Genomic DNA, 15,955 nt, shown 5'->3' with positions numbered 1-15,955 from the left:
CCTCTAATTTTCGCGTACACGACGTAGGCTTCTGGTTACCTTGTGTCTCTTTCCGACTTTCGATATTAGGTCGACCTACGAGAAAATCCACTTTTGGAAGACGAAGTACGGAGACACAATCGCATACCCTTAGAGAACTTTCTACTGGAGTTCCATGTATTCAACGCGATAGTAATATGTATATCCAAGTGTTTAGAGACTCGCACGTTCGATCGCACACGTTTCGAGCTAAAATTTTGTATAAAAATTGTTACACGACGTCTACGACTAATATCAAATTTTATATACAATTTGTACCATTGAATCATTGTGAACGAGTGCGCGAGTGGCTGTGTTCTCCAAAGTATCACCGTAATATCGAACAGTACGTTCCGCGTGGTGAAAACGAACAAAAATGATACAGAAAGGGATATTTCACCAAAAAATTGGCGAACTTTGCACGACTCTGGCAGTGACATAATTTCTCAACTGAGCAATAATACCTTGTACAGATTCAGCTTATATATAAATACATTTACAGTGAACATTCGATCACACTTTCGCATCACCTTCGACAACTTCTGCCACGTGGAACGTACCTTCGTAAAACGGCATACAATTTCAGTGGATTATCGATTGCGATCACGTTTCCATAAACGCATTCATCTTCCAAAAGCATAGATCGTTCTCGAGGAGACCTAATATTTCAGATAAAACGTGCTGTCCAGAAATCGGTAAAAGTACACCGGTCCGTAAATCTAGCGTTAACGAACAGCCGGGCGCGACGATCTACCGATCATGCGAGTATTATGATCCGGTATTCGCGACCAGGACACTGTCCTTCCGATAACAAGCTTGGTCTGCTCCCTTTCCCTGACAATAGGCCCTAACGAGGGCCACTCGTACACGTATCAGCACCAGCTCTCTCTCTCCCTCCCTCTCTCTCTCTCACACACACACTCTCTCTCTCTCTCTCTCTTCCCCACACGTAACACTCTCATCTGTCAGGCCGTGTTCCAACTCGCACTAATTAGGTCGGCGCTGTTCGAAGCTCCGGGTTTCGCTGTTCGAAGCGAGCGATTAAGAGTGCGCCGCAACGATCGCTCTCTTCGACGTGATCGCGATCGATGGAGTGGCAATAGAGCGAGACAGGGGCACAGAGATCATCGGAAAGAGAACCGCGGACGCGGTATGCAAAGTTGGAACGCGGTCTGCGTTGCATCCGGAATCTACGACTGCATTCTTCCGGAACGACGCACAGTATCCCGGACGGTACTAGCTGGACGAAATTCAAAAAATGGTGTTAACGGTGATTCTGATTGTTTTTGCAGGATTCGATACGGAGTAACTTGCGTGCAGTGAGTCACCGTCGATGTCGTACACCTTGTAAAAAAAAATTCTGTTTCACGCTCCCCGATCTTGTCACGTTTCTGTCGGAAGCACTGTGCCGTGACAAATTCCTAGGGACTGTCCAAATTCTTATTGATGGAGCGACTATTCTGGTCTACTTTTACGGTTCGTTAACGATTACTGCGGACTTTTATGCGTTCGTAACAAAAATGAGTCGATCGAATACGATACAATGAAGACGTTGAAAGAGTTTTAAAATACTGTTAGACGATTTCCGGCTCAATAAAATAAGTAAAGAACGAAATCAATGACTGTGTAGCTCCTGTATCTTGCAATCAGTGGAAACAGTGTTCGTTTTGCATAAATATCCGCAGTCCGACGATTACAGTCCGCCAGTGAATTTATAAAATCTTGTAACAAAAGCGAAAGGGCAAAACGACGTGAAAAGCTTGGAAAAGTTTGCACGCTGGTTCACGAGGATCGAAGATGCTCGGTGTAACAAGTACAATGTTAGCACACGTGGAAAACCGAAGACATTTTGTTACGGTTCCTCCAGCCAGTGCGTCGAGTGCAACGATGCAGTCGTAGCCACAGAAGTTGCACGTACACTTTACAAACGAAACTTCTCGAATATTCTGCGTTGCCACGACGAACCGTTCCGGCGTGGTCTTAATTTACATATTCATAAACCGTCGATACATTGTTCCCTTTCGTTACATACTCTTCATGACAAAGCAGTCAAATTACTATGGATTTCCAATCGATTTACATTCGAGATCGCGAAATCTAGACAAACATTATTGAACGCCGCAGCGAATTTCGGACGATGGAACGACAAGGGTTGAGCTCGTAGTCTTTAGAGGGAGAAATCAACTGAACTACAGCCGCTCGGACCGGTTGCCCGGCATTAGCATCGTCAACGAAAGGGTCGATCGAAGTTCATCCACGAACCTCCACGCAGCAATCGTCCAGATAATAGAACACAGAACAACACAGGCCGTCCGTAAACGAACCGCAGGTACATTTGGTAGTGCGAGCGAGTCCATCGATCGTGAGACTCGGAGCGTCATCCGTAGGATCTCAGCTGGGCATAGTGGACGTTTTGGAACACGGCCAGTCAGTCAGTTCCTGAACACACCACCGGTCTTGAGGAGCCACTCACCTGTAGCCCTGTTACAAGCCTGCTTGGTCTCGATCAGCTCCTGCCTCTTGATCGCCTCGGAGATGCCGGTGCTGTCGATCGCTGCGGCCTTCTCCGTGATCGTGCCAGTAGTCGGCAGGATGCTCCCGGCGATGGTGTCGCCGCCAGTCGTCGCGCGACCGCTGTTCCGTGGACCTAGAACGCCTCCATGTCGTTCTTGGGCCACCGGGGTGGCAGGCAACCCTCGCCCCGAGTCCGCCATCGAGCCGCGCTGCTGTTCCTGGAGCAAGCAGGCGCTCGACAACAGGTCCCACTGGCGTAGTTTCTCTCGGTCGAGCTCGAACGGCCCGGAGGCGGAGCCCGACGCTGGCCCCGCCCTCGAGTTCGGCCGGCCCGGGGGAAGGTTGCCCTCCTCTAAAAAATGATTCGCATCCTCGACGCTGGCTTTCCTGTAAGCCTCGTTCTCAGAGTCCCAGACGTAGCCGCCGGCGTGGATCCTATCCATGGACAGGCTCTCGTAGGTCAAGTCATCCACCGCGTCCTCCTTATTGGCCCTCCTCTTCACCCGGGGCCTGTCGCAGCTCTCCTCCGAGAGAATCTCTCGCCTGATCACGCTATCGTTTACGTACGTAGCTCCCCGGGTGACCTTGTTCCTGCCTTTAGAGTCAGTGGAGGATATGGTTGGCCTGGGCGGGCTGTCCAGGTTGTCCAAGGACCTGGCATTCCTCAGGCTCACGCGTCTCAGACTCTCTCGCCATAAAGAATCTTGTTCCCAAGGATCCTCTGCGCTGAAGTTGCTCCCAGAAGCTATATTGCTGACGCTCTGCTGTCTCTCCTCGATCTGCGTCGGCTGCACGGTTGCTACCCTGTTGCTCCTGTTCCTCTGCTCTACCAAGTTCTGCAGACCAACGTCGTCCAGCAGACCTTCCAACGATCTCGATCTTCTGTGCGAACTTTGTGTCAGTTCGTAAGTCTCTCTATTGTTCTGATCGCTCGATTTGTCTCTTAGTCCGTGGGGATACAGGTTCCTGGTGTTGATCTCCGGAGAGGATATATCAGGCAGAGGATCGGTCGACTTCACCCTCCTTAAGGTGTCCGCTTCGTAAAAGTTCTTCTTGTCCACCAGGTCCACCTTGTTCTCCGCCAGTAGTTGGCAGGTCGTCTTTCGAAGCTCAGCAGCTATGCGACGTGCTTCATCGATATCCTCCACCTGGATCTGCCTTGGTAGCTGCCTTGCAATAGGGTTGACGATGCGCCCGATGTCGTTGCGCTTGTTCAAGGCAGTAGCTGCATCATCGCGTTGATTATTGAGCTGAGGAAGACGAGAAGTATGGCCTATCGGTTTGGCAGCCTCTATGTCGGCGGCACTGGCACTGGCCTGAAGGTCGGAGTAGTAGTAAGGAGCTCCGGATTCGTTTTGGACACGCGTTTCGGTTGGAAGGTAGGACTGAGGGGCGGGGTTAGGCTTGGGCGTGGCTGCGGAAACTGGGTAATGGCTGGAGTCCTGGCTAGACGAGGACCTGTGATTCGAGATCATGGAATAACGAGCGGAGTCTTGACTGGCAGACCTGGAGTGGCTCTGGAAGCGATCCGAGAAAGGGCTGGCTGTTCGCAGGACGTTGGCCAGCAGGTTGGCTCCTGTGGGTGAGTGCATGCTAGAAGATTGAGCGCTGGCAGGTCGTTGGCAGGCCATGGAGGTGGAGATCGAAGCTACGCCCACGGAGTAACTGGAGTCTCTGCTGTGCGACGCCGACATGAGGTTGTTCTGAGAAGTTCTATGCAACCTGTCTCTAGGTTGTTCAATATCGGACCGAATAGCTGGAGAGCTCCTTAACGGAGAGAAACTGGTGACATTCTCGTAGTGGGCATCCCCTGTGAACGATTGTGAGTGTTGATGGGAAGGTGGGACGTCGCAGACTCTCATAGAAGGTAGGCTGCTGGCAGAGCCCATCTTGTTAGCATCGTAGCGCAACGATTGGTCGAGGCTACCTAGATTCGATTGTCTTGTAAGGTCTTGACATGTAGTCTTTTGAAGCTTGTCCACCACCATCATGTTCTCGTTGAAGCCATAGATGCTGTTGTAGCTGAGATCCTTCGCGTACAGATCCACGTTGAAGGCGTCACGGGCTTGGAGTTCCTCCAGATATTGGTCCAGGTCGATGCTGGCCCCATCGAATCGGCTGCCTAGTGATTCTAGTTCGTCCAAGCTGTCCAGGACTTCGCAGACTTCGCTGACAGGTCTGGTCTTTAGCTGCCTGTGTCTTGCTTCCTCTTCTGGAGTTCTCAAGTCGACGGAGTCGCTACCTGACGCGCTCTCCAAGGATATTCGACTGTCTCTAAACGTTGAACTAATTGTGGCGTCAGAAAACCTTGAAGGGCTCCTGTGTGTCTCCACCTGACCCATCGGCTTGTTCCATGATTTAGGAGAGTCTCTGTTCGAGCCACTATCCTTTTTCACTTGCGAAGATATTTTCTTTATTTCCATCGTCTCCTGCAGGTCCAGAGAATCTAAATCATCCAATGGAGGCGGGGAAGTGGGAATTGGAGGCGGAGACACCAGTTCGCTGTCGGAAGAATCGTGCAGCTCCGCAATCATTGTTCGACTTGCTCCCAGATAATATGAAGCAGGCCTGAAGGTATCGGACAAACTAAACCTAGGATGCCTAGGTGCATCGATGGAGTCCAAGTCTTTCGACGATTCGTCGTCAGCATCTGAGCTATCTGTCTTCAAAGTAGTTAGAATATCCGGCAGGTCTGATCTTGAGTGCATAGAGTCCTCGTGGGACGTTCTCTTCTTCAGTGACAAATTGCTACCTTCTTGCTCGTCCTTCTCCGATAACTGACTCACCTCCATGTAGACCGGCTCCATTTTGCTGTCGGACACGCAGACGAATTCGTAATGGGGCGTGTCCAAAGTAGAATAATCTCCAGAGTCCAGTTTCCTATTGTCATCATTCGGTGCTAACAGTGACCTAGCCATGCCATTTTGGGCCATTTCTACGTAAGAGCTCTCTTCGTGGCCTAAATTAGCAAAAAGACTCTCCATCATCTTCGGATTCGGTCGATCGTCGCAGTTGGGGTCCAGAATAGACTTCCTAGGTGACATAGGCAAATAATGCTCTTCGGGGCAGATGTCCTCCTGTTTCATTTCTGAACTGTCCTCGCCACTCTCTCCAGAAAATTGATCACCATGGGTGAGCAAGGATTCTGTGACGCTCAGTCTATTGCAACTGAAGTTTGGCTCCGTCTCTAAGTCATCGGGAGACCTGGCTCGTTCATCTTGTGACATTACGCTCTCCCTCGAAACGGGCCTCTTCTTTCTTCGAAACGAGGCGTCCCCCTTCTTCTTTGCACCATCGGAGTAAAACTTGTCTTCGTCTACAACCACAGGTACAACCTGATCCACCTCAAGCTCCGCCTCCTCAATGCGCACCTCCCCTTCCTCGCTCTTGTCTCGTTGATCAAGATCGCTGCCGGTGTCATACAGTAACGCCTCAGAATCGCTGAACACTCCTCGATGCTTCACTTCCTGCCGCCTATTATACTCCTGTCTCTGAACCTGCTGAGACTTTCTTTCGAAGTCGGCCAGCAGGTCCTTCACCGACTTATTGCTATCGGTAGACGCCTGTTTGGCGTGGCCATCTCTGACGCCACGCCCTTTCACCTCCAGAGACTCCGCCTCTCCCAGAGCAAAGTTTCTGATGTTCGACGGATTCTTCTTCCCAGAGTCTAGCCTGGAGACGAATGCTTCCGTGGTTTGCAGTGGAGACACTTTCAATGGCTCCTGCATGGCCAGCACCTCCTTCACTGGCGTTGAACTATCCATGCTTAATTCGAACGATCTGATTCTGCACTGTACCAGATTCCTCGGTTCCGATGGTTCCGTCTCCCGTGACTCCACCCACCTGCTTTCCGCCTCTCTCGACTCCGCCCCTTCTCTAGGCCTGATGTATTGATAGGAGAATTCCTTGATCACATTGCTCTCATCGATGTTCGAGTCCCAATCTTCCAATCCACTCTCTCTCTTCGTGATCCACTGGACGGTCTTTTGCGAGGGCCAAGAGTCGGTTGTGTATCCTGTGTTGGGCACCACGGTTTTCTTCGTGATCTCATCGGTACCGTAGGCAGTCGACGTCTTCAGGATTCCAGACGGCCTCTTTTTCGATCCTTCGTCGAATGTAGTTTCGAGTTCTTGATCTAAGTTCAGGCTTCCTGGATTTCTTGATCGCTCGATAGGGCAGGATCGCTCCGCCCTTTGAGTGGAGGGGAAACTGACCTCCTCGTAGCCAGCGTCGGGCGGAATCCCGCCTAGGTTTGGAAACTGGGAGGGGCTCGGTTTCCTGTCGACCGGGCCTCGAGGAGCGCTCATCGTCTGTCGGCCCGTCCCCGACACGCCCTCTTCGCCCGCGAGCACCGATGAACGACCGTCTCCCACCTGCCGGGGGCTCCTTCCTGCATGCGAGGGTCTGCGCGTGCGTTTCCTCTGGACATCGCCCAGCTCTGATTCGTCCGTTACAAAACAAACACACGAGGACGATCGTTACTCACGTGTCACGATTAAGTACAGTCCACCCAACCCTCTCGGCGCACTCCAAGCTTACGCCGAGCTTTACCAGGATCGTTGCGAGCATGATCGGATCGGCAATTTATCGCCATACGCGTTGGCACCAAAAATAAGTGTATGAGATTCGAACGATTGGAGATTTAACGTCATGTCACTACAGTTCAGATTGATTCGCAAATAAAGCAATTTGTCTTTTAAATCGATGAAATATCTTTGTTTAGTTTAGGCAATTTTCGGTTAGACGACTAACTCTTTCACAGCGATATCTATTACGATCAAATTAACTTTGCAATGGTACCTTGTTTCCTTCAAGTAAAACTAGCTTCATCAGCTTTCCAAAGATTCAGCAGCGATAAAGTTAAAACAATTTCTGATCGTTAGACCCATTTGACTATCTCTGATTGAAGGACCTAATTGCTTTTTTCCACCTATGAATTGCCTAATGTAAACGCAGCTTTAATAATAAGAAGATGCAAAAGTCATAAACAAATTCGCGAAAGTTTTTTATCGATCCCTCAACGATCCTTGATCCGCTCGGCAGCGTGCACGGTGAATGACGAGCATAAGGCGGCAATGTTAGTGAACATACTCCTGGGCATGCCATGCGGACCCAAAAATCGCATAAGTAGAACTATCCGAGAAACGACACGGGTGTTAGATCGTAACGGACGGTTTTCGTTCTCGACGGTTAAGTATCACGATTTTCGAGGGTGTTAATCCATTAATTCCCATCCACCAGTCACAGCACCAGACCCAACAGCAGCAAAGAGAAGGAGCCCCCAACAACGGAGAGAACATGTCATTCTTTCCCCGCTATCTCTCGTATACTCGCGTATGTACACATACCACGTATGCGATACAGATATATTATAACATTTCGATAGTCTATGTGTTCCTGCCACCTTCCGTGTCCACCGAAAATTGTATCTACATCGACTCGTTCACTGTCCCTCGACGAGAGAGCCGATTACTGCCGCGATAGAGAGTAGAAAGACAGGCAGGAAGAGCAGAGCAGTATATAGGAGCAGAAACGATTCGGAGGTCGCTGGATCTCGATCGAGAAAGAGAGAGACAGAGAGACAGCCGATCGCAGTTGATCTTTTTTTTCCTTTCTCGTCAGGTCGCGTAGATCGTGTTAGTCGACGAGCACGTTGTTATAGTTCAACAAATAACAATCGGATGCGAGGCGTTCACGGTGCACAAAAAGATCTCGAGCCTCCGGAAGGCGTTCGAGGACGCAACGATTGATTAGATTATTATTTTTGGTCGCAGGTTTTTACATGATTTATGATGTTCGGTGTCATGCGCAAGGTAACGGGTTGAGTTTTTTACGCGTTTCTCGAACTCGAACGAGGCAGTCTCGTGCAACGCAGAAAAGCATCTCGTTCTCTCGGCTCATTTCGTCTCATTCACGAGATACGTTGGTCAGGTTAGAGCGATGTTACATATGAATTAGTACAACTAGCTACTACGAGTCCCCTAACTCGCGGGTGCAGCGCGATCGTGGGACTCCATCGACGATCTCTAAATTATTTTCAATCGTCGCGTCCGGTTTCAGAGAAAATCGAGAGAAAATCTTGCAAACGAAAGATTTTTAGAAGTCTCGTGCTAAATAAAAAATTTCTTTGAACTCTAAACAGCTATTTTACTTGTGACCCGACAAGCGAATTTATTTTCGAACCAGAGTTGTGCTGATACTACTTTATTACAATTCAGTTGTATTATTCAAACCTTTCAATTAATTCCATTGTTATCTATTTGTATCGCGAATGCAATTCAAATGAAATGCAACTGAAACACGATTTAATCGAAGTACAATGTAATTGAAATGCAATGCGATTGAAATACAATTCATCAAATTACAGTCCAGAACTTTGAAGAAATCAGTTACATTATTACGTTTTCCTTTCCTTTTATTGATTTATTATTCTTTTCATGTCATTTTAATTCAATTACATCGTAATTCGAGATTTTTAAATAATTAAATTTCATAATTAATGAAATATAATTACTTAGTCCTTTGCAACTGTAGTCCAATGGCAATTGCATCGTAATTGAATTGAATGGAGATCCGAATTACGAATTACAATACGACTGAATTCTAATGTAATCGAATTACTTTGTGACCACAATTCCTTGATTAATTCTAATTCTGCGCAACTCTGTTTGAAAACGTCATTGAAAAGAAGAACCGAGCACCTGCACATGGTTAACCCGGTGCGCTCTTCTACCAACTGAGTTTACCTCTGCACGCGAAAAGCTAATCGACATCGTACGATTCCGAGCATGCTTGAAATTTCGAAAGTAAAAAGAAACAACGTGGCAAAAGTCAGCCTGCGTCTGGCACATGGTTCCGCTAGCCACGAGCGGCACGCGTGGCAGCCGAAGAACGTGCCCGAGTAACGCGTCTCGCGATCTCGAAGTGCTTGGCTTTGCCGAGCCGAGCAACTCGTTTGAAGCAACGGCGACGGCATCGAAAGCGGTCCTCGCGGATTCGAAAGTGCTAGATACAGGTCGTAGAAGAGCAGTTTTTGTTTCCGAGGAGGAGACCCACGAACGGCTGGGGCGAAGCGACAAAACTCAGATAAAAAGTTCAGGCGAGTCGTCCCTACCTTCGTCGTCGCTGGAGTAGCTGTTGTACCGAGAAACGTTCGCGACGGTGCGCCTTCCGTCGGTGCTCTTGCTGCGTACGTGAGGACGGTGACCGTCGTCCCGGCGCCTCGAGTGACGGCCCTCCGCGACCGACGCCTCGTGGGCGGCGAGCTCCAGCAGCGCCTGTTGCTTGTAGTAGCTCGACAACTCGTTCTGAGCCCTGCCTCTGGTCGCAGAGGCGGACGGTTTCCGGGTTAGGGGCGACTGCAGCATCCGCTGCTTCCACTCCAGCAGCCGCTTCATCGACTCTTCACGCTGCAACGTCACATTTTTACATTTGCCGTGCTCTCCAACAGAGTTCCGCAACCTTCGAATTGCTTCGAATATCTCTTTACAATTTTCCGAATGCATTCTCTTTAGTCGAATAACGATTATTTATGGCTCGTTATAAATTACTTTATCTACTCAGCCATATTATAATAACAAATTAATTGTAACAATACAAAATTAATCGAATAATTCTTTATTGTTCTTACGATTTAAGTAACTTATTCGAATTGGGATTGCATAATTACTCGAATAATAATGCGAGTAATTGATCTCTGCTCTTGAATGCGTTCGGAATCAGATAGATTTTAACTACTGTAATAGTCAACTTATATAAAGCTTGTCATTTTTATTAAAATCGATTACTTTTCATATGAATTGTTGCGCGAATAAGATCTCATTTAAATAAAATCTTATACGAACGTATCCTTGCCCGTGAAAGGAAAGGACTTCGTGCTACGATAATTTCTCTCAAGCAGTCGATTCATGAAATAATTGAGAGCAGTTGCATAATTGTCGCAGTTGCGTCATTCGATACGATTATTTGCTGCAATTAAATCTGTATCGTAACGTGCCCATTGTAAAATGATACACATTTAATGGCGCACTCTAATGTGCACACTCGAAAACGAAAATTTGCACATCGCCGGAACAAACGCTCATTAATATGTACCATGTTCCAATAATGCTCTCATTGCAATTTCATAAATTCTAATGTACTGTAAATATCTGAATCCGCTTGTTTAATTCTACGTAATAGGTCCGCCGGTCCTAATAAATGCGTAATAATTATCGGACTGCTGCAGTCTTATGCAAATACGCCATTATTGCAGAAGGATATCAATAATCGAACCTAGCGCAATTGCATATTCGATATCGCCAGTCGCGATGCAGATCTTCGACATTAAAATCGTTCCTAACCCAATTCTATCGAAGTGATAATTTAATCAACGAAACTAATATCCCGCGAAAATTTCTATTTGCAGAAACGCCTCAGCTTAATCTTGTCAAATGATTCCTGATAACAGTAATCCCTCTGCCGATCTCTTATCTGTCGAAAACAATTCCTAACGATAAAACCTAAACCGGTAAGCTAGCTCAGTCTCTAATGCGCGTTGTCCAGAGAAAATTGTCTATTCGGGGCGTTAAGATCCATAAAGGGTTGGATAGCTTGGCCGGGACGACGAGGATGATCGGACTAACCGCAGTGAAAGCGTTATTATGGAACGGCACGCGGTGGAGGCGACTTAGAATGCAGGTACAGGTACAGCGGACACAGGTTGCACGCGGTCGAGGATGAATCATCGGTTTTGGCTGCGAGGCCTACGAATTGTTCTGTCCGTCAGCGGTCGGACACGGTTCGAGATCACACGAGGAAAGCGAACGAACGACTCGTGACTCATCTCATCGTAACCTCGCCGATTGCTACGTGAACCGGTAACGCGATCTCGAGACATCCTGTTACCTTCGCCGCTGGGCGAATTCCGAAATCCGTGGTCCGAATATTTTATCGATGAGTTCACCCGTCGTCTTGGGATCGGCATGCTTGAACAACGATCCGTTATTCAGTGGTTACTTTTATAATTGCTCATGAAAGTTTATCATGGTAATAGTAATCGTTAATAAACAATAGAATAAATTAGTAGTCATTATATTACTATTCGATCCAGATGAATCGCGAAATACATGCAGATTGTCTAAGAATTATTCAGGATTATTATCAGCTATGTAATATAATATATTGTATATTTGCATCGATTACTTAAGGTATTCATAAGTTATTACTTAAGTTAGCGAATAGTTGACTAACTGAGTAGCCGTAATCATTAATAATGATTTCGGACGGTGATGAAAAAGGAAACAAATAAAAAGAGTGTAATTTTTCGTTTTGAGCCTTCGTTTCAGAAAAAAATCGACCGTGAACATGCACTACCAAGTACATTTAATTCGGAAATCAATGTTTGCGTCGCAAAATTGTCAATTATTGGATACGCCTTAGAAATTGAGCGCCCGGTGTAAACATTCACGTGGAACTAGATCAGGAATTCTTTCGGTGGGCGTTTCGTAACGAGGTCACTGTACCACCACCATCTCAGGAAGCAGGCTAATAAATCTATGTCGCCCGCTTATCTATCTACTAATTTCAATTAACCCGGCCGCTCCGGAGTTCGCCAGCTCGCGAGTCAATTCACTTAACCAGACAACTTTCTTAACTGAAAGGGACAACTCGATGACCTTGCGCGACAACATCCATCAGTCAAACCAGCGATTCCATCGCTGACAATCGAGCCCTATCACTATAATAATCGTTTCACACAACCCTGAAACTAGTTGTACTATTCCTGCGACGTCAAGCTGATTTAACGCTCTTCATGCTGATCAATTTTAGGAATATTGATTTGATGAAAATCTATTGCGTATTCCGAACGATTGAGAAAAACGTGTGCAAAATGTCGTTTAGTGTTCAGATTTTCTTGGAGAAAATCCCAGATAAGGCATATAAAGAGCGCCATTCTGTTGTAGTAAATTCTTCTCATAAACACTCTATTTGGATACTAATATTAGTATCCCAATATATTAGTATACTAATCTGTTATAGCATATACAGGGTGTTCCGGAATTTGTAATACAACCGGGCAGATGGTGATTCTGCATAAAAAAAAAGAAGAAAATATTTTGGTATAAAATTTTTTCATCCGGAGCTCCGTTTTCGTGATAATCGACTTGTATAGGATTTAATACAATTTGCTTGTCGTGTATTTCACTGCTCCGCTTGTCTCTGTCCGGGACAGTGCCTACAAACAGTGATAATTGTGCGAGGAAGTTATAAATTTTTTAAATAACAATTATTCCTGTTGGTTCGCCCGCAGCGGTAGGATACGTTTGCCACCAAGATCTCCGGACCTCAAGCTTTTAGATTTTCATTTATGGGGTCATATCAAAGAACAAGTTTATAGCATGAACGATATTTCAAATGTTACACATTTGAAACATAAGATTACTGACGCATTCGAAAAATTAAAAAGCGATGACAACTTCCAACAACGTCCGAATGTCATTAATTCATCGAGCAAACTTATGTATGGAGCAGCAAGGAGGACATTTTCAACAATTATTGTAGCATTGTAATGGTAAGTAGTAAAAAAGAATAAAAAATGAGTAATCAGTAGACACACTTTGCATTGTTTCAACCGCATAGTTATCACTGTTTGTAAACACTGTCCCGGAGAGAGACAAGCAGAGCAGTGAAGTACACGACAAGCAAATTGTATTAAATGGTTTACAAGTAGAACAAACTTTGAAGTCAATTATCACGAAAACGGAGCACCGGATGAAAAAATGTTATACCAAAATATTTTCTTCTTTTTTAATGTAGAATCCCCCCCTGTCCGGTTGTACTACAAATTCCGGGACACCCTGTATATCAGTATACTGATATATTAATTAGTGCGAGAAATTAGCCAATCGGGAAGTCCAATAAGAAAATCTACGTCAACCTCCTAGGACTCTATTAAAATACAGCGTAGTCAGCAACTGATGATATGACCGAAAGAAGACAATCTCTATGCAAGTATGAGTTGGAAGAAACAACAATATTTGTTCACTTAAAGCTGTATTTTCGAGGGAAACTAGATAGAAGATGCGCCAAGTTCTCGTTGCTTGTAGTGAGACAAGAAGTAAAATTGCCATGTCATGGCCAGACGCGACAATTTATTCTTATCGAATACTTTCGTTGATAAAAGAGATTTTAAGCAATATTATACTGCAAACTGGAATGAATTTCAGGTTTTACAGATTCTGAAATAATTGACTAAGGCGGCGAACTTAGCACTTTACCGACCAGATATTCGGCCTTTTCTTTTGCCTATAGAAATGTTAAATCAATTTTTGTGAAAGTACTTTCTATAGTATTCGCTTTCTTTTATTGTAACTAAATCTATTAACATTTTTATATTTTCATGACGTTAGCATTAAACAGTATCTATTTTATTTATTTCATATCTATTTTAAAAGCTGATTTAGGGATTGGTGAGGATCCTGATCGGTAAACGTTGGGGTAAAAAAGCCGATTTCTAGGTTACCGGTAGGTAAAGTGTTAAGGTGGCGATAATTTGGACATCTATTGCAGAAATAGGACGAAACAGAAGGAACCGGACTCACCTGCTGGATCTTGCGTTCACCGTCCCTCGAGTCCTGCTCGGAGGATCGCTCGGCGTAGTCGTCTTCGTCCTGGTCGAGGGCAGCAGGGTGCCGGGTCCTCGGAAGTCTCGCGGACGCGGACCTGCAGAACTGTTGCTGGTCGTTCCATCGGCGGGCAGCGGCGCGAGGCGCGTGACACGTCTGAGCCACGTGAGTCCCTTGACTCGTGTGACTCGTGTGACTCGTGTGACTCGCCGGCCTGCCCCACCCTTCGTACTCCCGTGGAATTCTTCGCGGCACCGTCCCGTCCTCGACGTGATTCACCATCTCCCGGCTACTCGGCTCGTAGCTCTTCTCGCGCAAGGACCTCCTCAGCTTCGCCTCGCTGCTGTTCACCCTACTCCCCGAAACAAACCTCTTGATACCACCAATCGATCGCTACCCTTTGAATCGGGAGCGCTATCTTATCTCGCGCCCTCTCAAAGCTCTACAATTATTTAACTAACCCTCGATGGGACATCTTATCGGGAACCTTGACGCGCGAGATCAACGACATTGGCCTCGGCAAGGACTGTTGCCGGTCTTTATGCAAAATAAAACCTTGTTAATTCAATTGTAAGAAACCGAAATGAAATAAAAATATACTTGTCCTAATATCTTTACGTTTTGATATTCTTTCTATTCATTTTTATCGTAAAATCATGTAATTCGCAGTCTGCTAATGATAATATATTGTACAAAAATCATAAAAGATGAATCGGTTTTCGTTCACTTGTTACTAATTCAATCGAACTTGGATCCCTTTATTATTGACGTGCGAAGTAAGAATGTCTCATTTATCACTTCTATTTCAATAATAATTCAGCAGAGGTTAGCGGTCTGTGAGACTCTTAGTAGTAATTACGTAAGTTTAGTAGGTGTGGTAGTTAAGGGACACTATTACATCGACCCTAACCTCGATATACAGGGTGTATCTAAAATTATAGTAGAAACGGGCGGACAGTGATTCTACCTGCAACCATAATTCGGAAAAAAGAGTACCATTTCTTCATTTAAAGCCCCGTTTTCAAGAATACTTAATTACAAAACGCTCTTGACTTGTACAGTGTAACAAGAAGTAGAATTATTATGTAATAGTATCATTTTATCAACCTAATTTTTTCGAAAACAGATTTTTAAACGAGAAAATCTTATTCTTTTTTTCAACTTATTTTTACATGTAGAATTGCCGCCTGGTTGATTGTTCCGCGATGTTATCTCTATGTTGTCAGAAACTTGATCCTAAGAAAATTTTGTTTATAAATAAACACTCGGATGGTGGGTCTCTAATTCTTTACTAACCGCCTCTTTAATGTCTAAGTTTGATGGATAGATTAACCTTGACCCCGAAGAAGTAGATCGGAAAGTATGCAAAAGAAAATTGATACGTATGAAATTGCACGTTCGAGATCCCAGCGAAGAGACCGCCGATAAACCGGTATTGCCATTAACAGGAAGGAGTTGATCGTAAAACGAAGAAGTTCCTGTCGGCAATAAGTCGTTCTGAAAGTTTCCGTCTCGGTGAACGCGAGGTGCAACGACCGAACGGCTCGTGGAGCTCGTGGGTCGCGGATTTCTGAATGAAAGCGAACGTGTCTTTGATAGTTGATTTTCAGTTAGGCGAGCATTCCACTTAACAAACCGCCGCATAGTTCACGAACACGACTCTCTGATACTTTTCTCGCGGCCCCGACGCGCCCTTGGAATTTTAATAAAGCCACGCCTAACCGAATACTGGCGCGGTTCCAAGCTGTACATACTTTATACGACTTGTGGCCATTCTGTCGACCATCGGCAACGAATGACCAATAAAACTTCAGCAA

General features: G+C 45.8%; 1 protein-coding gene across 7 annotated transcripts in view; it reads right to left on the bottom strand.

Annotated features, from left to right (window-relative positions):
• LOC144478415 (uncharacterized) overlaps positions 1-15,955 on the bottom strand; it is a 248,983-nt gene that overhangs the window by 85,708 nt on the left and 147,320 nt on the right. For all 7 annotated transcript variants that reach the window (XR_013495341.1, XM_078196269.1, XM_078196275.1 and 4 more), the window contains 3 exons: positions 14,115-14,490; positions 9,647-9,941; positions 2,492-6,970 (listed from right to left, as the gene is read on the bottom strand). Coding sequence is in view for 6 of the 7 variants with exons in the window: in XM_078196269.1 (XP_078052395.1) it covers positions 2,492-6,970; positions 9,647-9,941; positions 14,115-14,490 (5,150 nt within the window). In the remaining variant the exon portion in view is untranslated. The remainder of the gene's footprint in view (positions 1-2,491; positions 6,971-9,646; positions 9,942-14,114; positions 14,491-15,955) is intronic.

Source organism: Augochlora pura, chromosome 2, assembly GCF_028453695.1.
Source record: "Augochlora pura isolate Apur16 chromosome 2, APUR_v2.2.1, whole genome shotgun sequence".
NCBI classification, from domain to species: Eukaryota; Metazoa; Arthropoda; class Insecta; order Hymenoptera; family Halictidae; genus Augochlora; species Augochlora pura.
The sequence above is the reverse complement of the archived record's forward strand: the minus strand, read 5'-3'. Positions and strand labels throughout refer to the sequence as shown.